Source organism: Coptis chinensis, chromosome 9, assembly GCF_015680905.1.
Source record: "Coptis chinensis isolate HL-2020 chromosome 9, ASM1568090v1, whole genome shotgun sequence".
In the NCBI taxonomy this organism is placed as follows: domain Eukaryota; kingdom Viridiplantae; phylum Streptophyta; class Magnoliopsida; order Ranunculales; family Ranunculaceae; genus Coptis; species Coptis chinensis.
Window position 1 is genome coordinate 82,594,138 of NC_141464.1, and position 24,604 is coordinate 82,618,741.

The following is a 24,604-nucleotide window of genomic DNA, read 5'->3' on the forward strand; positions in this document are numbered from 1 at the left end:
TTTCCCTCAATCAAAGGGATTAGAGTAGGATTTTCCCATTTCTAGCCGATGTATAACTCTATATAAACCAGTTTAGCTAATGACCAAATCATCTAAGTTTTCTCCAAATCTTGTCAGTTACTGAGGAAGAAAATATAGACTACTCAAGATGAAATCATGAAAGTACTTAACTCGATTGGATCTCTTAAAGGCCAGCGAACGGATGGGTTTCAGTCCTTTTTCTTTAAAACCTTTTGGAATGAATTTGGTGCGTCAGTTTCACATATATCTAAGACCATTAATACTGAGTAGTTGAGAATGTTCCTAGTGACCCACGTCAGCTCTACTTTACACATCAGATTTTATCTAAAAAAATGTATTCTACGCCTTTTTTGGCCGATTTCAAAATACATAAAAACCTAAAATGGATAAGTAGATAAAAACCTCTTTCTTAAATCTTATCTCCATTAAATCTGCAGACATTTGAATCTCTCTCTCTCTAAAATATATACTATTTAAATTTGGAGGATGCAATCTAGGGGGATACTATTTATTCATGCTCAAGCTTCATAGTCTTCACCGAGTAATCGATGTCGATTTATTGTTTGTTAATGCAGTGAGCTTCCTCGCTGATCTTGGTGGTCTCTATGCCATAAGTTTTACCATTTTCTTTTACTTTTTGATGCAAGTAAGTTATTTTTTCCCCCTTCACTTGCTCTCCTTTTTTTAACCTACATTTGTCATTTTCTTACCTGTTTAATTTGAGTGATACTGTTAAAATCAATTGTTTCAAGTGTTGATTCTGATGGGCATACTCTCATTTCTTTAGCCCCCAACCTCTTTGGCTCTGCCATCATAAGGCCTCCTCTAGCACTAAACTTTTTTTTTTTGTCATGGAGCCTCATTTCTGTTTTGGTTCAATCTTTATCGTTTAGATTCAATCTATGCTAGATGATTGCTTTTTAGTTTGACATCATCTATGCTCAGTAGGTCTCATATTGATAAACTTCAACCACTATCACCATTTTTCATCATTTAATTTCAAATATTAAGGTCAAATTCCTCCCCTAATATTTTTTTACTCTTTCTAAGTGCGAGTACAGGTTCAAGAAGCTACGCCATGAAGATAGTGTGTTGCAAAACATTAGAAGTCGAAAGAAAGCTAAAAAATGTTGGGATAAGGTGCTTATTTTTACTTATAAATTAATAGTGAAACTTTGTTGTTTATTAAACCAAAGTTTTTATTTTTATTGTACTTATTATCTGTTGTGTGACAGATCTTTGAGTCATCATGGTTTTCACCTCTGGACTAGCTCTTATAAGTTAGAAGCAAAAATTGTCAGAGAACATGTACCGTCATATGCAATTAGTATGTAGGAGTATCCGCATTACATAATTGAAATGTCGTTAGCCATTTGTTTTTTAAGAGCAATCTGTGGCATATCACTTATATGCCCATTTGCTCAGTTTCCCTTGAATAGTTCTTTGTATGTTATTTCCTACTCCGTTGGTCCTCTAAATGATCTTCTGTTGAGTGGACCTTGGAAGAAGTCAATTTTAGATACAAATAGTGGTTCGATATAGTTCTAAGATTGATATCCGGATTTACACTCACAAAACTTGGCAGACAACTCATCCATACATCAATTGGGACTAGAAATCCAATTTATTTGCATATCAAACAGACTATAAAATGTGTTCCTGAAGATTGACCTCTCAAGAAATCGACTCTTTTGGCTATCGATCGGTCAGTCAACATTGTAGGAAAACACGATCCTTTCTTGGGTGGGGAGGACTTTGACAATGTCATAGTGGAGTATTTGGTGAGTGAGATCAAATGCATTCATGGGATTGATGCTACAATATAATCGCCAAGTTAGTCTGTCCAAATGCTTCGATCAAGCGGTGAAAAGCTAAGGTAGGACTCTCATCTAGATTTGAAATTGACATCGATTTGTCTTTCGCTACTGTTGATGTATAAGCCAGAAAAAATATATGTACGCTTTACACTTACTAGATCAAGGTTTGATAGTTTGCAATCCCCTTCAAAAAATATTAGAAAAACATAAACCCTTCAAACAAAGTATGCAATGAATCATTAGCTATCAATATACATATATTATTTATTCAAGTGGACTTTAGGTTTTTGAGTAATTAGCTATCTATGTAGCAAGGCCGGCCATAGGGCGGGCCAAATGGCTAGTGGTACAAAAGTTAGTCTTGGGCCCTATTTAGTTCTCGGTTTTCCTAATTCCAAAATTATGTTATACGCCTTGTTCATACATTAATTAATGAGTTACTGAAGCATGCTTGTGTTGATCAGAACTTTGTTTCATGTCTTGTTTGAGTTACTAAAACATGCTTGTGTTGATCACAACTTTGTTCCATGTCTTGTTTGGATTAAAAATAAGCTGTAGCTATGGGGCGTTATGCCAAAGACATGGATCAATTCAATTGGTATTGTAGTGATTTTACGTGAAGTTATGTAACTTTAAGATCATAGGAGTTAAATAAAATTTCAATTGTCTCATTTTGACTTGTTGCCCAGTTTACAAGTGATTTTGTTATATGAAAATCTAGTTATTGTCTTTTTTTATCAGTAAAATCACTTGATTGTTTATTATAGATAAGTATAAAGTATAAACTAGTTGTATGTGACCCTGTGCTACGCATTGGTTTTTGTAAGGTTTTGCAAGAAACTAGCCCCATACTAAAAGATCGATCTGTTAGTATTATGGTACTTTTTGGCATCTCCATCATTAGATAGGCATAGGAATGTTGCACCCAACACGACTTGAAAGTAGTTAAATAGCTTCAAGATCCTCCCTCTCAAGTTCTATATTCAAAACTCAAAAGTGAGTTGGATGACAAAAACGAGCTTGTGTCTGTATTCAACGTACACCTACTTCTTCGGACTCTCTGTTTGTACTCGAAGCATTCCGTGATTTTCTCTCACTGGAGCCAACACTAGGATTTCCTACACTAGACACATATTTTCTCTATAACTTGACTCATCTTCTTAAGAGATTGAAGCTTCTGTCTTTTATTCCAAGGCTCCATTTCATGGTTGTGCTCATCATGTAATTTTGACAGAACCCACTTGTTCCCACTCCTTCTCCTCAATGATATACACGCTTTACAATCAGTTCTATAATCAACTTTACCCGAACTTGTACTTTCTCTGCTATGATCTTTCACTCCTTGACGAGGAGGATTTAATGCATGTTTTACACTCTTTCGTTTATGTATGTATTTGTATCACTGAACTAATTGAGTTTATTCTGTCCAGGTGTTGAATAATCAGACATTTGCAATCATGGTCCTCATGCCACTTCACAACTTTCAACACCACACCTCTTGTCTGTTGGAGTTATCCCTCACATGAGGAGAGAAACTGGAGCTGGACAGAAACGGGCGAATTCGGCATCGCGATTAAGTCGAGCCAGCTCTCGATAGCCTTCGCGACTTCAGGCCTTCGAGTTCCAAGAACATAGGCAACCAGCCAGCCTTCCAGTCTTCAGACTTCGCTCTTCAGAGTGAGCGCCGCCTTTCGAGTCTATTTTTCGTGGGCTTGCTACAAAGATCCGCGAATTTGGTTTTGGAGATAAAACCAAAAATCAAGGTTTTGGAAAACCTAACCTAACGAACCGCATAAAGTCGGGAAGGATTGGAATCCGGACTAAAACAAAGAGAGAACCTTTACGAGATACAACCACAGAAAGAGATAAGAGTGATCTAGTAAGGTGAGAGATCGAAAGGAGAGATTGTAATCTTCCTTCCCATTTTATTAAGAACCGGCTCTTGTGGAAGTAGGCATCATTGGCGAACCACGGTAAATCTTTGTGTTGTGGTTTCCTACCGCTTTACATTATTATCCGGTTGTTAATAGTTGTTTAATGAGTTGGGCATGTTAGTATAGGTTGTAGTTGATATTTAGATTTTGTCCCGAGTTGAAGTGTGTTCATACAAGTTATCCGTAGTGGGGAACCGATTGGTATTGGTGTAATCCCCAACAAGTGGTATCGAGCCGGTTAGAATAGCTTTAGGTGTTATCCGAATCTTTGTCGGGCGGTGTTTGACGAAATTCCCGAGAAGATTTGAGGTTAAATAACTTGTAGAGATGGACCATTCCGCGAACACTTTCGTATGATGAGTCCGAATAGGAAGAACTACACCATCCGGAAAGCCAAGATGGAAGACTTGCTATACCGCGAGGACTTGGCACTTCCCATCGAGAATGAGGGAGTAAAACCGAAAAAGATCGATGAAATTTGAGTGGAAAAAGCTTGACGAAAAGCGATTGGATACATTCGGACAGTGGATTGACGACAAATGTGTCTTTCACCATGTAGCCCAAGAGACTACGACTTCGGTCCTATGGAAGAAACTTCGAAGACCTTTATGAGAGGAAGTCGGTGGAAACAAAGTGCTAGTCGTTAAAGTTTTTGCAACCGGTACCAAAGAAGGTTCTTCAATGTCCGAGCATCTTAATGAAGTACGAGAATATCATCAATCGATGCATTTGATGAAGATCAATTTGGGAGACGAAGTTGAGGCTTTGTTTCTATTAGGCTCTACCCGAAAGTTGGGAGACATTAGCGGTTTCTCTACATGGAGCGACCAAGGATGGAATTGTTACCATGGAGATGGCTACCACGCCTTTGTTGAATGAGGAGACTAGAAGGAGTGCAAGAAGCGCTCTTCTAACTCGCAGGTCCTTTTCACGCAGAAACGGGGAGAGGTCGGCGAAAAACCATCTCGTTCTAGAGGTGATGATGTAAAATCTAGGGGTGAAGCTAGAACTCCTAAGGCGCAGAGGCAATGTTACTATTGTGCCACCAAAGGCCACTTCGATATGAGTCGCGAAACAACGAAGAGGGATGAGAAGAATAACCGTGGTACATGAAGACATGGTGCGGAGGAACGGAAACACAGCAGAGATACTACCGCACTAGTCGATGACCTAGTGGGAATTGTGTCGACAGTGGTGTGTCCGCCCGAGTACCTCATGTCGAGATACTGAGTGGGTGATAGATACGAGGAGCATCCTATCACGTCCACAATCGCATTGGGATTCTTCACTACCTACGTTGTGGTGAATATGGTGAAGTGAGGATGGGTAACGATGGAGTCTCAAGATTATAGGCATTGGAGATGTTCATGTAGAAACCAATGTCGGCTACACCTTGACACTCGAGGATGTAAGACATGTCCCCGACATACGGCTAAGCCTAATTTCGGGCCGAAATTAGATGATGATGGCTTTGTAAACTCGTTTGGTAACGGGTATGGAAACCCACCGCAGGTTCCATTGTAGCGTTCCGAGGAGGAAAGAAAATTTGCTCTCTTTACAAAACACGCTAGTTTGTGTAAAGCGTAACGCGAATGCGTGAGAAGAAGTTTCATCCTCAATCAACTGCACAAGAGACGTATCACACGGGCATAAAAGGGATGGAAGTTCTTGCTAAGCAAAAGGCCATGCCGGACATTAAAGGTACACATTTAAATACATGTACTCATTGTTTGGTAGGAAAGCAACACGGTGTCTTTCCAAAGATTCCCGTCTCACGTAAGGACACCGTCCTTGAACTAGTGCACACGGACTTATGTGGTCCTATGAGAGTGAAGTCCCACCGGAGTTTCGTGACTTCTTGACATTCATTGATGATCGTCAAGAAAGATATGGGCCTATAGTCCAAGACCAAGGATGAAGTACTTGGCGTGTTTGAGAAATTCCACAAAGATGGTGGAAAGAGAGACTGGAAGTTGTTGAAGTGTATTCGCCGGATAATGGGGGTGAGTACATTGGGCCATTTGAAGAGTATTGCGAGTCATGGGATTCGTCATGAGCGCACCGTTCCCAAGACACCGCAAATGAATGGGAATAGCGAGAGAATGAACCGCACCATTGTAGAGAGGATAAGATGCATGCTATCTCACTCTAAGCTACCTAGAAACTCTTGGGTAGAAGCAATCGTCTGCATAATGCAGCATGTGATCAACCCGTCACCAAAGAAAGCCTCCGAATAGTGATTATCCGCAGAGAGTATGGTCGGCAGATGTTGATTATGGATACTTGAGGGTATTTGGGTGCGGGGCATTTGTGCATATTCCGGCGGATGAGAGATTCAAGCTTGATGACAAAGCCAAGCGGTGCATTTTTCGGGTTATGGAGATGAAAAGTTTGGTTACAAACTCTATGATCCGATTAACAAGAAAGTAATCCGAAGTCGAGATGTTGTGTTCTTAGAAGACCAAACCATAGCGGACTTTGAGGAGGGTGAGAAGCTACAAGCTTTCACCAATGATCTTGTTGATTCGAACCGGAAGTTCCCACCGTGGAACGCGTCGTAAGGCATTGAGAATGCAGAGAACCATGAGTTTGAAGCTCGCGACGAGAATCCTATTGCTCATGATGGGATAGAACCTATTGGTATAGAAGATGCAGATGAGATGCATGAACCACCACCGTGAGCAAGCGAAGTGTATCCTCCCGAGGCACCGGCCAGATGGGGCAAGGAGGTCCGACAGAGAGACTAGCTTCAACCAGTATCCACCACATAATGCGTGCGTACTATCGGATGGTGGAGAACCTATGTACTATCAAAGAGGCACTTGAAGCGTACGACAAAGAAAAGTGGTTGAAGGCCATGCATGACGAGATGGATTCTTTGCATAAGAATCACACTTATGAAGTTAGTTGAGAAACCCACAGGGAGAAAAGTTCTCAAGAATAAGTGGATATACAAAGTCAAGCATGAGAGAACAATCCTCACCCAAGGCACAAAGCTTCGCCTTGTTGTGAAGGGATTCGGGTCAAAAGGAAAGGGATTGACTTTGATGAGATTTTTCCTCAGAAGTGAAGATGACTTCTATCCGGGTGGTATTGGGTATGGCCGCAAGTATGAACCTAGAGGTTGAGCGGCTAGATGTTAAGACGGCTTTTCTTCATGGAGACCTTGAAGAAGATGTCTACATGGACCACCCGGAGGGGTTTGAGGTCAAAGGCAAGGAGCACCTAGTATGCAAAGCCGATAAAGAGCTTGTATGGGTTGGCAAGCACCGAGATGCTGGTACATAAAGTTTGACTCCTTTATGGTGAAGCAAGGATACAAGAAGTCCGCCCGGATCATTGTCGCGTTTGTTCAGAGATTTCCGGATGGAGATTTCATTGTCTTTATATCATTGTATGTGGATGATATGTTGATAGTCGCCCCAAACATCAACAAGATATCCAAGCTGAAGAAAAGACTTGAGTAAGTCCTTTGAGATGAAGGATTTGGGTCAAGCAAAGCGTATACTTGGGATCGCGGATCACTCGTGACGAAAAGAGTGGAAAGTTGTGGCTTTCTCAAGAAAGCTACATTGAGAAGGTGTTGAAGAGATTCAACATGGATCAAAAGCGAAACCGTCGGTTTGTCCGCTTGGTGGCCGCCCGCATGACCAAAGAGATGTGTCCTAAGGGTGAGCATGAGCGAGTCGATGGAAAAGATTCCTTATGCATCCGCAGCGGGCGCTTTGATGTATGCCATGGTGTGTACTAGACCGGACATTGCTTTTCGCCCGTTAGGGTGGTAAAGCGATTTCACAAATCCGGGTAAAGAGCATTGGGAAGGTGTTAAGTGGATATTGAGATATCTCAAAGGCACTTCCAAATCATGTTTGTGCTTTGGTGGAAGTAAGCCCTTACTTGAAGCGCTACACCGATGCGCATATGGCGGTGATGTTGACTGATGAAGTCCACCTCCGGTTATCCGGGTTACTTTTGCGGGGGAGCGGTTTCTTGGCAATCTAAGTTGCAAAAGTGTGTTGCCCTCTCCACTACGTAGCCGAAAGTATATTGCGGCCACCGAAAGTGTTGCAAAAGAGTTGCTATGGATGAAGAGGTTCTTCACGAACTAGGGCTAAAGCGTAAACAAATTGTAGTTATATATGACGGTCGAAATGCGCCATCCACTCGAAAGCAAGAATCCGAAGTTTTCATTCTAGATCCAAGCACATACACGTCGCGTATCATTGGATTAGAGAAGTACTTCGAGACAAGCATTTGTGTATCGAGAAGATCCATACCGACAAGAACGGGTCGGATATGATGACCAAAGTCTTACCGAAAGGTAAGTTTGATGTTTGTTGTGCTATTGCGGAATGGCGACACACCTCCCCTGATGATTTGGCAATTGCATGGAGGTAGCCCCTCACCGCTCGAGGGGAGATTGTCGAGTTATCCCTCACATGAGGAGAGAAACCGAGTCGACGAAACGGGCTTAATTCGGCATCGCGATAAGTCGAAGCGCCACCACCGCCTCGATAGTAGGCGGACTTCGGCCTTCGAGTTCCAAGAACATAGGGCGACCACGCTCAAAGCGAAATTTCCAGTCTTCAGTCTTCACAGCGACTTCCTCAGTGAAGCGCCAGCACGCCGTGTCTATTTTTCGTGGGGCTTGCTACAAGATCCGCTGAATTTGGTTTTGGAGATAAAACCAAAAATCAAGGTTTTGGAAAACCTAACCTAACGAACCGCATAAGTCGGAAGGATTGGAATCCGCACTAAAACAAAGAGAACCTTTTGAGAGATACAACCCGTGAAAAGAGATAAAGAGTGATCTAAGAAGGTGAGAGATCAAAAGGAGAGATTGTAATCTTCCTTCCCATTTTATTAAGAACCGGGCTCTTGTGGAAGTAGGCATCATTGGCCAACCACGGTAAATCTTTGTGTTGTGGTTTGCTTCTACCGCTTTTATTATTATTATCTCATTTGTTAATAGTTGTTTAATGAGTTGGGCATGTTAGTATAGGTTGTAGTTGATATTTAGATTTTGTCCGGAGTTGAAGTGTGTTCATACAAGTTATCTGTGTAGTGGGGAACCGATTGGTATTGGTGTAATCCCCAACATTGTCATGGCTGTAGACAATCCTACTAAAAGATCCAACAAGGTTGACTACAAGCATAGAAATGGTTCACCTCATGGAACTTTCTGAATGGTCATCCGCAATTCTCATGGTGCACAAGGCAAGGAGAAATGACTTACCATTTTCAAGCAAGCTACAGCAGTCTGATAAAGACCATGTAGTTGTTGCATTTGAGAGTCATTCAACCAATGAAAGCTATATCTTCCATGACTGGAATCCATTAGGATATTTGTACAAGTGATTCTCCCATACAATATATATTTACACAAGAAATATAAAATGCATTTGGACATAAAAAGTCAACAAATGGTCAAAATTTCAATAGTTTCAGTCAAAATTGATACCTTAAATCTACTAGTCAAAGGTAGGTAGGTAACAAATACAAACAAATCTACTATACACTGACATGAAAATGAAAGTATGACACCACTAAAAAGTCTAAAGTGTAAATTTTTATATGAATAAAAAAAAAAATTATTGACTTTTCCTTTTATGCCAAAAATAAAAGTCAAAATTATGACCAACATTTTAATCTCAAAAACCCTAAATCTTTCTTATTAGAGACAAACAAAAAAACAGGAAGAATTGGCGGGAAAATCTTGGGTTTTGAGGCCAACACTCATAACAACGGATAAAAGCTATACTGTATGTACTAAGTAGGTATGTTTAACTTGTTCTTCTCAACTCTTTATTTCTTTATAATGAAAAGTCAAATTAGTGTGGGCAAATTTGGTTATTTTAGTCTTTTATATTCTGTAAAAATGTGTTCTTTATTATGTTTTGATGGTTTTTTTTTAGCTGTGTGTCACTTTTAATGTTATATAATAACTTGTTTAGTGCAAGTTTAGTCAACTTTGGTTGTTTTGGTTTATGTTTTGTAATGGGTATTTTTGATGTTTTTGATGACTGAGTGTTTTGTAAAATGGATTTGTGTAGGTGACACTTTAGATTGATTTTTCATGATTGGAGTTTGGAAGCTTGCTTGAGTTTTTGTTCAAGGTCTGGTATATAATTATGGAGGATTCATGTGGTAATGGGTCAATGGAAGTGAGTAGTCACTGTAACGGTGTTAAGATCGAAGATGAAATTGTGGCTAATTTCGATTCTTATTTTGAAGATGTTGATGATTGTTTGACAATTTCGAGGATGGTTAATGATTCGGTTATCAAGGGGATGGTGAATGCTGTAACGGAAGAAGCTGCGGAGAAAATTGCTCTTAAAGAACAGGAGGTGGCTTCATTGAAGAAGAGATTAGAGTTCTATGAGTCAGGGTGCGTATAAACTTGACGAGTCGAAGTCAGCTGATGTAGTAGGGCAGGATACTGTGGAAGAGTGTGTCCGTAACTTAAAATTTGTATCAGAAAAGCAGTTTCGTATGCTTGAGGAAAAGATCGAGGATGTCAAAAGGTGTGATGCGTTTCCCGGGCAGAGTGAAAGGACAGAATCAGGAAAATGGGTAGGGGTAGCTCAAACACTCCACACATTGAGGAATGTAGTAAACACTTTTTGCATGCGGGTCGAAAATCTGGTTTGCTTGTCAAAGCCATCCCTTTGTGAGTGGCGGGATCAGAGGAAGTTTGAAGATGATATAGAAGTTATGGTTATTCGGAATTCTATAAGGGGCTTCCTGGAGGACTTTGAGATTAATTCATGGAAACAAGGACCCCAATTGTCTGGTAGTCAATATACAAACCAACTGGCTAAAATCAACCAACTTTCAAGCTTACGCCAAGAACTAGATATCATCTCTAGGACTTTGTCCAGTCCTGAAATGGGGCAGTTTCCTCTTAATGGATCAGACGAGAGTGGTGAACAATGCACTAACGGAAAGAGGAAAGACCATTTCCTTCGGAAGGCGTTTAGCAGTGATATCTCACAATTCATAAAGGAAGCAAATGGGAAAAATCAGGAGTCTAAAACAGATTTGTCTGAGACAATGGAATCTGCCTCCCTAAAACACATGACAAAGGATGAAATTGTGAGCTTCTTTAAATCTGAAATTACCAGGATGAAAAGAAACCATGAATCCCAAGTGCAAGAGATTACTGAAGAATATTTCCGCCTCAGAAGAGAATTCCTTAAAGAAAGTGGTCCTTTGTCTTCATTGCGGAAAGATAAAGAGTTTGAAGCCTTTCGGAAAAAGATCCCAGAACTCATGGTTAAATTAGATGATGTGCTCTTTAAGAATGAGAAGTTATCTGTGCTGTATGGGAATAATGAGATTATATGCAATTTGAAGAACAGAATCGATACCCTCCTTTCTGAGAACCAACAGATGAAGGGATTGCTTACAAGCAAGAGCAAAGAGGTCAAGCACTTGTCATCGCAATTGTCTAGTGCTGCAGACAAAATATCACAACATTTTGTGACAGAGGCAAACTTGTTGAAACGGATCAGGAAGCTTAAATGTGATATGCAAGATATGAGTTTGAAACTTCGGTCAGAGAAGATGTGGATAAGTGTATTCTCAAGGAATTGATGGGAAAAATCAAATGGTCTGTAGAGGAGTCTAATATGAAATTTGTAGCAATACTTGAATTTTATGAAATGTATTTTAAAGAATTTGCTAAGGATGCCAGAGCAATATGCAGATGGGACATTGAAGATTTAAATATGGAGTCAGTTATCATGCAAGAGATTTGTGGAACTATTTTCAGAGAAGCGGCCCAGGATGCTGAGCGTAGATTAAATCTCATGAAGATGAAATATGAGGGACAAAATGAACGGTTAGTTTCCCTTGAAGCATCAGTATTGGAAAGTGAGAAGGCCTTAAACTCGGTGATTGAAGAGAAGGATCAATTAAACCATAAGCTAGTCAAGATTTCAGCTTTGCTGGAAGAGAAGGAAAAGGTGGCCCTGGAAACTGGCTCCAAGTTAATGAAAGAGAAGGAGCGCACTGATCTACTTTATCAGGATTTGAGTTTGTTTAAAGACCAAGCAATTCAGCAGGAGAAATTAGTTTCTGTGACTGAAAGGGAGTCAAATATGATAAAGAGTAAGTTGGAGGAGGCTTTGGGGCAAACACATTTATATGAGGACAAAATAGCCAAATTAAATAAGAAACTTAAGCTGGCCATAGAAGACTTGGAGGAAGCAAATAAAGAAATGAAAAGGCTTCAAGTAATTATTCAACAGAAGGAAAATGCTTTATCATTGGTTGTAGCCAGAGAATCGGGGCAGAAAAAGCAAGTTGAATTGCTTAGTACATATGTCGAAAGATTGTTCAAAACAGCTGCTGATTTTGAAGGACAGACGATGGAAATTGTTGAAAAGAATAATTTAAGGTAATCTATCTATGATATATTCTATTGCTTGCATGTGCACGACAAAGAAAACAAGTGAAGTGGGTGAATTAACATGAAAAACTATGTTGACCTGTCCGAAGTAAGTTATTATACTTCGGAAACAATGAATTTACGCATTAAACACTTCATTTCTGTGGCATCATCTCAGAGTAGTTTAAGTATATAATTTGGTTTTTTTAGGATTTGTCTACAAAGACAAACTTTTAAATTATGTCAAGTGCATAAGTTTTCGTTTTCTTTTTTCAGGTTGAAAAGGTTAAAGTTTCAGTTGTATCCACTTGTTCAGAATCCTGCTTTATCTAGGAAATCAGAGTTGGTGTACAAGGAAAGACTGGAAAGAAGATATTCTGACCTTCAGAAGGCTGAAGCAGAGGTATCTGAACTATCACGTCGTCTGGTTTTGTGTACTATTCCATGATAGACTCCATATTATAAGGAATAATATAGTCATTGAGCATTGAGTTGGATTCAAACTCATTAAAGATACACACAAAGGAAATCTTGTTATAAATGAGCATTGTGCTGGCTTTAACTTAACTTATCCATTGTATATAAAGATAATCTAGTATCATTGTAGTGAAGCTAAAAATAAAGAAATAAGTGAAAAGAAAGTGAAGGGAGAGGGGAGAAGAGAATAAAATGGGAAAAGAGAGGGCAGGAGTGTTAAATCCTTGGTTGCATCTCACTCATATTTATATTCAATTGTGTACTAGTTAAATCCTTGGTTGCACCTACTACTTACAATACCACATAGATAAATGTTATTAGACTGTTAATTGATAAATATCATTACGGGGAAGTGTTGAATTTTACATCTGTTAGTTGTGTACTTAGTTACCTTTAAACAACCACATCCATTTCTTGGTAACAACTCTTTTTTTTCCCCATCTTATCTAAAGAATTTCAGTCAGTATTATGTGTTCAAAAATCATTGGGATAATTGAATTTGTGCTCAATAAAAATAATATTGTAGGAAAGCTGAAGACTTATTTGTTGCACACCAGTTGTGACTTGTGATATATGTGTCCATAATCAGTCTCCTTTGTAAACTCTTCTTAAAGCTATTTTATAGGAGATAATTTCAAATTTGGTTTTGACAATCTATCTCATGAAACATTACTCTTTTGACCGCAGGTTGATCTTTTAGGTGATGAAGTGGATGCTCTTCTAAGCCTTCTTGAAAAGATATATATAGGACTTAACCACTATTCGCCTATACTGCAACATTATCCCGGAGTAAGTGGCCCATTTTTTAACCCTTGTTTTACTACTTTTTCATGTTATAAAGATTTCTCATTCTTTCGAGGAAACTACTTCATTATGCTAGATAAATTTGCTTAGGACTTAAACCTGAACTGGTTGCAAAATCTTTTGATATTTATTCTAGCTGATTAAGAGATTATAATGTTTCATGGAAGTACTTCAACTAGTTTAGAAGTTGATATGGTATTCATGAACATGATAGAAGTAATGTGAATGTGACTAATGATTGAATATTAAGTTATATATTGAAACTGTGGTAGAACACAACAGGATACTCTTAATTCACCACACGACAAATTCATAATATGTATGTCAAAGTGCTTGAACGACTTCTTGAGAAGACATTTCACTAATTCCGTGTATTTAAATTCTCATATTCTGATTAAAGTCGTCTCAGGTTTGCTTATCTACTCATTTCTGTTTAACTGTTTGTTCTCTTCTTAGAGCGATAAGTTTATTCTTAGTTTTCTTAATTCATGTTGGAAATATTTTGATGTTTCCACAGGCTCTACAGTAATTTTTCCTAATTGGCATTCTAAAAGATTTTTTACATACCCGCATAGTCATTCAGGCTCTGCATTTTTCATATTTGCTTGTGCTAATTATTAATGTTGCATTTAGAAGACAATTTTTCATCCAGCTAATTTTTTCTGCAGATTATGGAGATCCTCAAATTAATTAAAAGAGAATTAAGTGTTGAATCTTTTAAATCAATTTCATCATGTTAAGGTACCTAAATCTCTACTCCTTGTATATTTTTTTCTCCTTTGTTTTAATTTGATTGGATGCTATTCTCGAGAAGTCTTTTGTTTACTCGTAAAATAACTTCTTTGATTATGAGCTGTTGTATGTTAGTACTTAATTTAATTTCTGTGACCAACAAAAGCCCAGTTGTTGGTGCTATGGGCATTGGCTCTTTTTTATCACGTTGGATGAGGTTGTTTATACTGGCTACCTATATGAGATGGCATGTTTAGAATTAAGAAGTAATGCGGTAAAATACTCCAATTGTAAGCAAAATATGTATAGCTTCAAGGAATATATACAGATAAGGCTAGAGGAATTTTTAAATGATAAAGTAACTTCGACTTATTGACAGAGCGACATTTGCAGCTCAAAGTTTTTGTATGCATGTTTATCTCATCATTTTGTAGTATTACTTGTAAGAAAAACCATTGCTATTTCATTAATCATAAAATATGCCATGAATCTATAACCTATAAATATAGGAATGAAAATTTTGAACTACTCAGTTAAAATACCTTTTCTTTGATTCTTAAGTCTTAACAGGATAACTAGTAAGAGTTTGCACTAGATGTATCCAGCATTTTGAGCAGGTGTACATTTGTTGCTTTTGCAAGGGAATATAGAATACAAGGAATGCCAAAAAAAGGCAAGGGTATAGTATTGTGTTCAAGCTGTTTCACCAGTTAAGCAGATCGCATGCTATACTAGTTGATTTTTGTTGCTCCTACACAAAAGAAAAACAGACGTAAAGAGGGGCGAGGCAGAGCTGTTATCCTGTTACAGAAGCTTAAAGTTGGGTGATCTTGTTCAGACGCTGCATTAGTGGTGTATATTAGGTGTAGCTTTGTGAAATCTGTTTCTCACTTTTGACAATACCAAATATCTGTCACAATGAATAGAACTCTTTTCTTCATACACACCTCCTGTTTTTTGTTTCTTGTATAAGATGCTTATGTACAAATGTCTGTGAGAAAAGAAAATAGTTCTTGACTTCATGTAGTTTAAGGACTTGGTCACTTACTAATATTTGCTAGTAGCTTCACCTTTTGTTTCTAAAATTTATTTTGGGTGAACTAGTGTTATCCCCCACTAGATGAGCCAATTAGGATTCCCCCTCCCCCCACTAGATGGGAAATTAGGGTCTTCTCCCCTAAACACACGGTCAATTTGGTTTGACCATTAACTTTCAAGTCAAATAACTGAAAATAACATAAATATCTCCATCTAATTAAAATTGAATATTTTTTTTTAAACAATGAGGGCATTTGTGTAATTTTCAATTATTTGACTTGAAAAGTTAATGGTCAAACTAAATTGACCGTATGTTTAGAAGAGAGACCCTAATTTTCCATCTAGTGGGGGGGGGGGGAGAAATCCTAATTGGCTTATCTAGTGGGGGATAACACTAGTTCACCCATTTATTTTTATTTGTATTTTTTAACTTAGGACGATTTTAGGTTGGTAACAAATTGCTTCAGTATCCTATGCAGTGAATACTGAATAGCTTAAAGTGTCATGCTTGTTTTTCCTACAAATTTTTTTCCTAAAATTCAGAAAAATTCAGCAAAATTTCCAGGTTTCAGGTATCTGAATATCAAAAATTATCCTGAATTTATGAAACAAGCAAACAGCCAAGGGGCAAAGTCATCTTCAAAATTTTTACACTATAAGGCATGGTTTTAGAGCTGAGAGAGTACCGGATTTGTTGTAAAAAGTAAAATGGTTAGTTTGAGATACCCCCTGTTTTTAAACTCACTAGAATGGTAGTACGTTTTTGTTGTCTAAGATAAAATGGTTAATTTGAGATACCCCCTGTTTTTAAACTCAATGGAGAACGGTACCAGTCACGTTTTTTAGGCTCTCTCCTTCGTTCTTTCTTGGTATACAGAATCTCATCCAGCCTTAATTCATCGTTATATGCTCACCATCCCCACACCGTGTCCCAATATATAAGTCTATCAACTTTAGCATCAATACATCTAACTACTTTAAAGAAAACTGTCTCGTGAACAGTGTATTTTTCTCTTATACCCTCGTCATGTTTGTTTTACAAATTATTAAAAGGTAAATACAAATAAGATATGTTAAAAAGACCGGTGTTTTAGCCCCCTTGATTTAGCACTTATCCTCAGTTTTGCAAATATTTAAATATTGCCACTGTCCAAAACGCACGACTTATTTTCGAAAGTGAAACATTTCATTTTTGAACAATTACAGCTCTACCACACCCAAAAAAATTAACGTGGTACATGTTAAAAAGAATAATCTTGAATATTTATTTGAACCCAAACAAAATATACTAAGATTGGGTTGATATTTTTAACTAAGTTGATTCCAAAATAACTTGTTTTCTTCCACTTTGTTTTTCTTGATGCAAGACTTGGTTTGATGATCTTATACATTCTCATCTCTCACCCATTTTTCCTTTTGAAATTAATAGCATATGGAAGAGGGTCGTAACCCATGGCCGATCCTAAAATCGAAGAAAGTTATGAGTTATTTGTTTCATGGATGGCGCCGGTGAAGTTACTACTTACCGAAGATCAGATCTGTGCAATCGGGATGGAAATTGTTGGTGGAGTTTGGAACTGTGGCTGTTATTTGGATCAAGAGATGACCGATTGTCATTATGTTAATAGAAACTTGTTTAAAAGGTTAACAGTTAAGATTTTAATTTACCGATAACCGTCCTACCCCCCTTAATGGGTCAGGACGCTAAACCAATAAAAACGTTCAATTGGTAAATTAAAAAAATATAAAGGCAAAAACGTCATATAAAATGACAAAGTAATTCGGAAATACGTAAACAAATATTAAAACACTGTTACCTCACTGTAGATAAGGGACGCGATTATTAAAGTATTTTAGATTTGATATACCTCCCTACTCACACAAAAAATTGACGTGGTGGATGATACAGATGTCATTTCATCAATATTTTATATGACAATGTTATCATCCTGTTTATTTAGATGTGTAGATGATGATACAAGATATGTATCATCCGCCACGTAGTCAATGATTTAATTTTATGAGTCAATTTTGTCAATAGGTTTTAACCCAATAGTTTTTGGATTTTAATAATTTGGTTTGTCTTCCAATTATATCTAAAATATTGGTTTGGTTTTGGGTTTGCTCTCCACCGAACCGATAAAATGTCATTTTAGTAATATTTTATGAATAATTTTGTATATGTTTATTAATTGTGTAGTTAAAATTATTTGATTTAATTTAAAATTTAATTGATTTTATAGTTTTCGATTCGGTTTTGGTTTGCAATATATCTTATCGGTTCAGTTTTGGATTCATAATTTTCTTATCGGTTAGAACTTTTCAAAACCCTACCCAAACCAATCCATTAACAGCCCTAGTAAGTAGGGGATATGCCAAATGAATTTGAAGATGGGTATCTCAAAAGATAGAATCTGAAAAATATTTGTTTAACTTGTTTAAGTATTTAGTAAAAAAAAAATGGCATTTAAAAAAAAAAAGAAAAAAAAAATGCAAAACAGGCAGTATCTCAAATTAACCCAAAATAAAAACTAGACTACGGAATTAAACTTGTAGTGAACTTTGGCAAAATGACTTTTTGGATTCGAAAAACGACTAAAAAATGTATCAAACTTTACACGTTTTGATAATATGGGGACCAAATTTTTTTTCTCCCACTGTTTGATTTTTGCAATGTAGGAACTTTCGTTAAATTTCTCTAACACCGTTTATAATTTGTATTAATTTTTATTTTATAAATTAATACAAATGAAAATTAATTTGTAATGTTGAAAAAAAATTAATATAAATTAATTTGTAATGTTGAAAAAAATTAATATAAATTTTCTAATTTGCAATGTTGAAAAAAAAAAAAAAAAAAAAAAAAAAAAAAGTATTTGAGAAATTTGACGGAAATTCCTATATTACAAAAATCAAATAGTTTGGTCTCCAAACCATAGTACAAAATATCAGGATATGGGTATTTATCGATATTCAATTTCTGGATATGTATCGTGGATATATCTTCTTCTTTGGGGATATTTGACATTGTTTCACATGTAAATATCGTTGATATATCCAAAATATCGACAAATATCATAGATATTGTAGATATTTCTTGATATATCATGATACACTATTTATATTTATTTGAAATATAATAGTAAATATTAAATAAAATTGTTATATACACAAAATATCGTAAAATATCATAAATATCGTCGAAATATCACTAATATTTGCAATCGTATATATCTCTGAACATATCGTGATATTTATATATATTTCTCTGAAATCTGGATAGATATTTCTAAATATCGCGATATATCGAGATATTTTGTACTATGCTTCAAACTATGAGTAAAAAAAAAAATAGTCTCCCTAATCCCTATCCGTCAAAAAATATAAAATTTGATACATTTTTTAATCGTTTTACGTTTTGGATTTCTGTCGTGTTCTCGAGAAAGAATCCCACTTTCTAATTTCTATCGATAAAAAAGAGAGTAAAGAATTTTAACAAAGTAATTATTACTTTCTTTAACAAACTAATTATTACTTTCACTTTCTGACTACTCGCCGACTTTTTATATACAGTAGTACACTTTAACCAGCACCAGTGTAGGACTTTATCACGTCACTTTTTAGTCACCCCACATCAGGGCCCAAAATATCGCCGAGATATCCGATATCTCGCCGATATATCTCGAAGAATTGGTACATGCATCGATTTTTCCGAGATATATCCAAATATTGAACCCCCTTTTTCCCCGAATATATCGAATTTCTGATATGAAAGTTTATATCGCCCGAGATAATCGATATTTCGAGATAATCGATATATATCGATTGACTTTTTGACCAATTGTTAATAATTTAATATTGAAATTTCCGAAATATCCTATATATCCGAGATATATCGGGAGAGATATGAGATATCCGAATATATCGGTTTTTATATCCGATATTTTAGAAACTTTGATGGTCACTTTAACCAGATATCCATATATCTCGGTTTTGGACTTATTAACCGATATCGAAATTTTGGGCCTTGCCCCACATGACCACGTACGACTTTCTTAACTCCTAAGGCAAACATGCATACTTAAGCGCCAATAGCACTGCCTTTTGAAAATTGAAACAACTAAGAGAATGTGACAATATTCACTTGTAAATGGTTAAAAACTTTTGTCCAATACAAAATTGAATATCAACGTGATTATTTTTCCAAGTTAAAATGAGAGTGAAATTTTCAATGAGTTGTGAATTTTGGATGGAATGTTGTGAATTTTTGATGGGATGTTAGATTCTGTGTGTTTTTTTTCGGACCCCTCGTGTGATTTTTCGACTTTTTTATGGTTTTTTTTTTAACTTCAAATATATGTTTCATTCCGTTATGCGCGTTTTTTTATTTTTACATTCAACGGAAATCTAATATCTAGTCCGAGATTAATATTCACATTTGTATATTTGTATTGGGCAGTCTCATCTTGTTTTTCACCAAAAACAGAAAATTAAGCCACTGGTGTCGAGCTGAATAACATTAACATGCACTGGGCTCAAGCTGAATAACATTTTACATGCACTGGGAATGCTCTAACAGTTCACATTTCTTCACTCTCCCTCAACGTCTCAAAAAAAAAAAATGGCAATTTCTTATTTCTCTAGTTCAGAAGAAAGAGAAGTAGAGTTACCACCTTCAATAGAAAAACAACTAAGAATAATCTACAACGAATATTTCATGCCACGACTTGGTTTTAGAGGAAGACAACAACTTGCTAGTCTTGGAGAAGCAGCTGCTTTCAAAATACTTCAAAGATTTCCGAATCTCTCGGACTATATTGATTACATGCATGCAGTTTCCCACTCTCTTTCTACTCAAGCTCATGTTTCTGTCTCTGCTCCAACTGTTCCTATTTCTGAACTAGAACGAGGTAACTACAGTGCTCTATTTCTTTTATTTTGGGTATGTGGTAAAATATAATCTTAGTTTAGGTGTTTTGACTGTTATGTGAAGGTATCAAGTTTGGATATTTAAGCTTTTATATTGTTAATTAGTGCATGTCTTATAGTGTGTGTTAGTTAAAGTCTTAAACTGTGCATGATTGTCATGGGCACAGATGAAACGTGGGGAAGTGGAAGTTTTTTAGATCATGTGCTCTTGGAGAATGAGATGTTATCATCGCAATTGTCTAGTGCTGCAGACAAAATATGTTGCGACAGATTGTTGAAACAGATCAGGAAGTTTAAATGTGATATGCAAGATATGAGCGTTGAAACTTCAGTTAGAGAAGATGTGCATAAGTGTATTCTCAAGGAGTTGATGGGAAAAAACAAATGGTCTGTAGAGGAGTCTAATATGAAATTTGTAGCAATACATGAATTTTACGAAATATATTTTAAAGGATTTCCTGAGGATGCCAGGGACATTGAAGATTCATATATGGAGTCAGTTATCATGCAAGAGATCTGTGGAACTATTTTCAGAGAAGCAGCCCAGGATACTGAGCGTAGATTATATCTCATGAAGATGAAATATGAGGGACAAAGTGAACGGTTAGTTTCCCTTGAAGCATCAGTGTTGGAAAGTGAGAAGGTCTTAAACTCGGTGACTGAAGAGAAAGAGCAATTACAGCAAGAGTTAGTCAAGATATCAGCTTTGCTGGAAGAGAAGGAAAAGGTGGCCCTGGAAACTGGCTCCATGTTAATGAAAGAGATGGAGCGTGCTGATCAAATTTATCAGGATTTGAGTTCGTTTAAAAGGGAGTCAAATATGATAAAGAGTAAGTTTGAAGACAAAATAGCCAAATTAGAGAAGACATTTAAGCTGACCATAGAAGATTTGGTGGGAGCAAATAAAGAAATGAAAAGGCTTCAAGTAATTATTCAGCAGAAGGAAAATGCTTTATCATTGGTTGTTGCTAGAGAATCGGCGCAGAAAAAGCAAGTTGAATCACTTAGTACACATATGTCCAAAGATTGTTCAAAACAGCTGCTGATTTTGAAGGACAGACTATGGAAATTGTTGAAAAGAATAATTTAAGGTAATCTATCTATGATATCTTATATCTGTATAATGTGCGCAACAAAGAAAAAATAGTTTGTGAAGTGGGTGAAAAACTATGTTGACAAAGACAAACTTACACTCAATAAACACTTCATTTCTGTGGCATCATCTGCAGAGTAGTTTAAGTATCTCTAATTTGTTATTTTTAGAATTTGTCTGCAAAGACAAACTTTTAAATTATGTCAAGTGCATAAGTTTTCATTTTCTTTTTCAGGTTGAAAAGGATAAAGTTTCAGTGTGATGTACTTGTTCAGAATGCCGCTTTATCTAGGAAAACAGAGTTGGTGTACAAGCAAAGACTGGAAAGAAGATATTCTGACCTTCAGAAGGCTGAAGCAGAGGTATCTGAATTATCACATTGTCTAGTTTTGTGTACTATTCTGTAATAGACTCCATCTTGTTTATAAGGAATAATATAGTCATTGAGCATTGAGTTGGATTCATTCAAACTCATTAAAGATACACACAAAGGAAATCTTGTTATAAATGAGCATTGTGCTGGCTTTAACTTAGCTATTTTATATAAAGATAATCTAGTATCATTGTAGTGAAGCTAAAAATAAAGAAATAAGTGAAAAGAAAGTGAAGAGAGCGGGCAGAAGAGGTATCTCTTGTTGTATCCAGTTGTGACTTGTGATATATGTGTCCATATTCAGTCTCCTTGTGAACTCTTCTGAGATAATTTCAAATTTGGTTTGACAATCTATCTTATGAAACATTACTCTTATGACCGCAGGTTGATCTTTTAGGTGATAAAGTGAATGCTCTTCTAAGCCTTCATGAAAAGATATATATAGGACTTAACCATTATTCGCCTATTCTGCAGCATTATCCCGGAGTAAGTGAACCATCTTTTATCCCTTGTTTTACTACCTTTTCATGTTATAAAGATCTCTCATTCTTTCGAGGAAACTACTTCATTGTGCTAGATAAATTTGCTCAGGAATTAAACCTGAACTGGTTGTAAAATCTTTTGATATTTATTCTGGCTGATTTCGAGATTATAACGTTTCATGGAAGTACTTCGACTAGTTTAGAAGTTGATAAAGTATTCATGAACATGATAGAAGTAGTGTGAATGTGACTAATGATTGAATATTGAGTTATATATTGAAACTGTGGTAGAACACAACAGGACACTAACTCACTAAATGACAAATTCATAGTATGTATGTCAAAGTGCTTGTATGACTTCTTGAGAAGACATTTTACTAATTCCGTGGATTTAAATTCTCATATTCTGATTAAAATCGTCTCAGGTTCACTTTTTCCTACAGGCTCTACAGTACTTTTTCCTAACTGACATTCTAAAGGATTTTTTACATGTCAGCATAGTCATTCAGGCTCTTGCATTTTTCATATTTTCTTGTGGTAATTATTAATGTTGCATTTAGAAGACAATTTTTCATCCACTTATTTTTTCTGCAGATTATGGAGATCCTCAAATTAATTAAAAGAGAATTAAGTGGTGAATCTTGTAAAGCAATTTCATCAGGTGTTACCCCTTGTATATTTTTTTCTCCTTTGTTTTAATTTGATTGGTCGCTATTCTCGATAAGTCTTTTGTTTACTCATAAAATAAGTTATTTGATAATGAGCTGTCGTATATTAGACTATTAGTATTTAGTTTAATTTCTGTGACCAACAAAAGCCCAGTTGTTGCTGCTATGGGGGTTGGCTCTATTTTATCACGTTGGGTGAGGTTGTTTATGTTGGCTACCTTTATGAGATAGCATGTTTAGAATTAAGTAGAAGTAATGCGCTAAAATACTACAATCGTAAGCAAAATATGCATAGCTGAAATTTTAAATGATAAAGTAACTTTGACTTATTATTGACAGAACAAGATTTGCAGCCCAAAGTTTTTTGTATGCATGTTTATCTCATCATTTTGTAGTATATTACTTGTAAGAAAAACCATTGCTATTTCATTAATCATAAAATATGTCATGAATCTATAAATATAGGAATGAAATTTTGGAACTATTCAGTTAATATTCCAGCCAACAACTTCTTCAAACTAAACACTGATATTTCATTCAAACAAGGATAATTGTCATGCTATGGATATGTTATCAGGAAAACAAATGGTGAGTTTGTTGCTGCCGGACTTGGGCATGGTCGAGATTCCACAGCTGAAGATGCAGAAAGCCAAGGAATGCTCCAAGCAATCAGATGGAGCAGACAATTCAACCTACCACAACTAGAAGTGGAGACTGACTGTAAAAATGTTAGCAGTTTTTTGGAGAAGGGACAGGGAAACATCTCGTGGACCTCTCAAACCTATCTAAATGACACACTATCTATTCTGTCATTACTAGACAAAGCTTGTATATTAAGTGGGTCAGTAGCACTGGAAACAAAACTGCTCACGCTATAGCTTCTTTTGGTAAAACAAACTCTAACTCTGCAGAATGGTTACTAAACCCTCCTATATGTCCTAGGGACATTCTGCAAGAGGATAGAGACTCTGTAATTAACTCTTCTTATTGTATATGTGATGTTGATTATGAAAAAAAAAAGGTCTTAACAGACAACAAGTAAAAGTTTGCACTAGAAGTATCCAGCATTTTGAGGTTGTACGTTTGTTGCTTTTGCAAGAGAATATGGAATACAAGGAATGCCAAAAAAAGACGAGGGTGTTGTATTGTGTTCAAGCTGTTTCACTATAGTTAAGCAGATCACATGCTTTACTTGTTGATTTTTGTTGCTCCTACACAAAAGAAAAACAGACACCATGTAAAGAGAGGCGAGGCAGAGCTATCCTGTAACGGATGCGTAAAGTTGGATGATCTTGATCAGATGCTGCATCAGTGGTGTATATTAGGTCTAGTTTTGTTAAATCTGTTTTTTAACTTTTGACATACCAAAAATCTGTCAGAACAAATAGAACTGTTTTCTTCAGACACACCTCCATCTTTTTTTTTGTTTTATGTTTTGTTGTTTATATACAAATGTCTGTGAGAAAAGAAAATAGTTCTCCACTTCATGTAGTTCAAGGACTTGGTCACATACTAATATTTGCCAGTAGCTTCACCTTTTGTTTTGAAAATTTATGCTGTGAATACTGAATAGCTAAAGTTGTCATGCTTGTTTTTCCTACAAATTTTGAAAGTTCAGCAAAATTTCCAGAAACATTCCAGGTTTCAGGTATCTGATTATCAAAAATTATCCTGAATTCATGAAACAAGCAAACAGCCAAGGGGCAAACTCATCTTCGAAAAATTATACGCTATAAGCTGCATGGATAAGGGGTGAGGAAGACCCCGTATGCTGGGTTTTAGAGCTGAAAGAGTACCAAATTTGTTGTTAAAACTAGATTATCAAATTAAACTTGTGATGTAGT

At 36.4% G+C, this 24,604-nt stretch overlaps 2 protein-coding genes and 1 long non-coding RNA gene across 4 annotated transcripts; all 3 read left to right on the forward strand.

The window, feature by feature from the left end:
- The first annotated feature begins 572 nt into the window (after positions 1–572).
- Positions 573–1,293, forward strand: LOC147478766 (uncharacterized). Its single transcript, XR_015207279.1, has 3 exons — positions 573–667; positions 1,072–1,161; positions 1,257–1,293. It is a non-coding gene; the product is annotated as an uncharacterized LOC147478766 (long non-coding RNA).
- An 8,117-nt stretch (positions 1,294–9,410) lies between these two features.
- Positions 9,411–15,203, forward strand: LOC147478767 (WPP domain-associated protein-like). Its single transcript, XM_086582378.1, is given in 8 exon segments — positions 9,411–9,549; positions 9,826–10,150; positions 10,152–11,309; positions 11,312–12,173; positions 12,441–12,567; positions 13,329–13,430; positions 14,114–14,186; positions 14,739–15,203. Coding segments are annotated over 6 exon segments (2,568 nt in total). The 5' UTR covers positions 9,411–9,549; positions 9,826–9,903; the 3' UTR covers position 14,186; positions 14,739–15,203.
- Positions 15,204–19,328: 4,125 nt separating this feature from the next.
- Positions 19,329–23,795, forward strand: LOC147478768 (WPP domain-associated protein-like). 2 transcript variants are annotated; one of them, XM_086582377.1, is made up of 6 exons: positions 19,329–20,125; positions 20,312–21,235; positions 21,473–21,599; positions 21,995–22,096; positions 22,687–22,753; positions 23,338–23,795. In XM_086582377.1, exons 2-6 carry the CDS (start codon positions 21,207–21,209, stop codon positions 23,463–23,465), a joined length of 453 nt encoding a protein of 150 aa, XP_086438503.1. In that variant the 5' UTR covers positions 19,329–20,125; positions 20,312–21,206; the 3' UTR covers positions 23,466–23,795. The 2 variants fall into 2 exon arrangements, 1 of the variants encoding a protein (XP_086438503.1); XR_015207602.1 differs by lacking the exon at positions 23,338–23,795 and having other exon boundaries at positions 22,687–22,754.
- Positions 23,796–24,604: the final 809 nt, after the last annotated feature.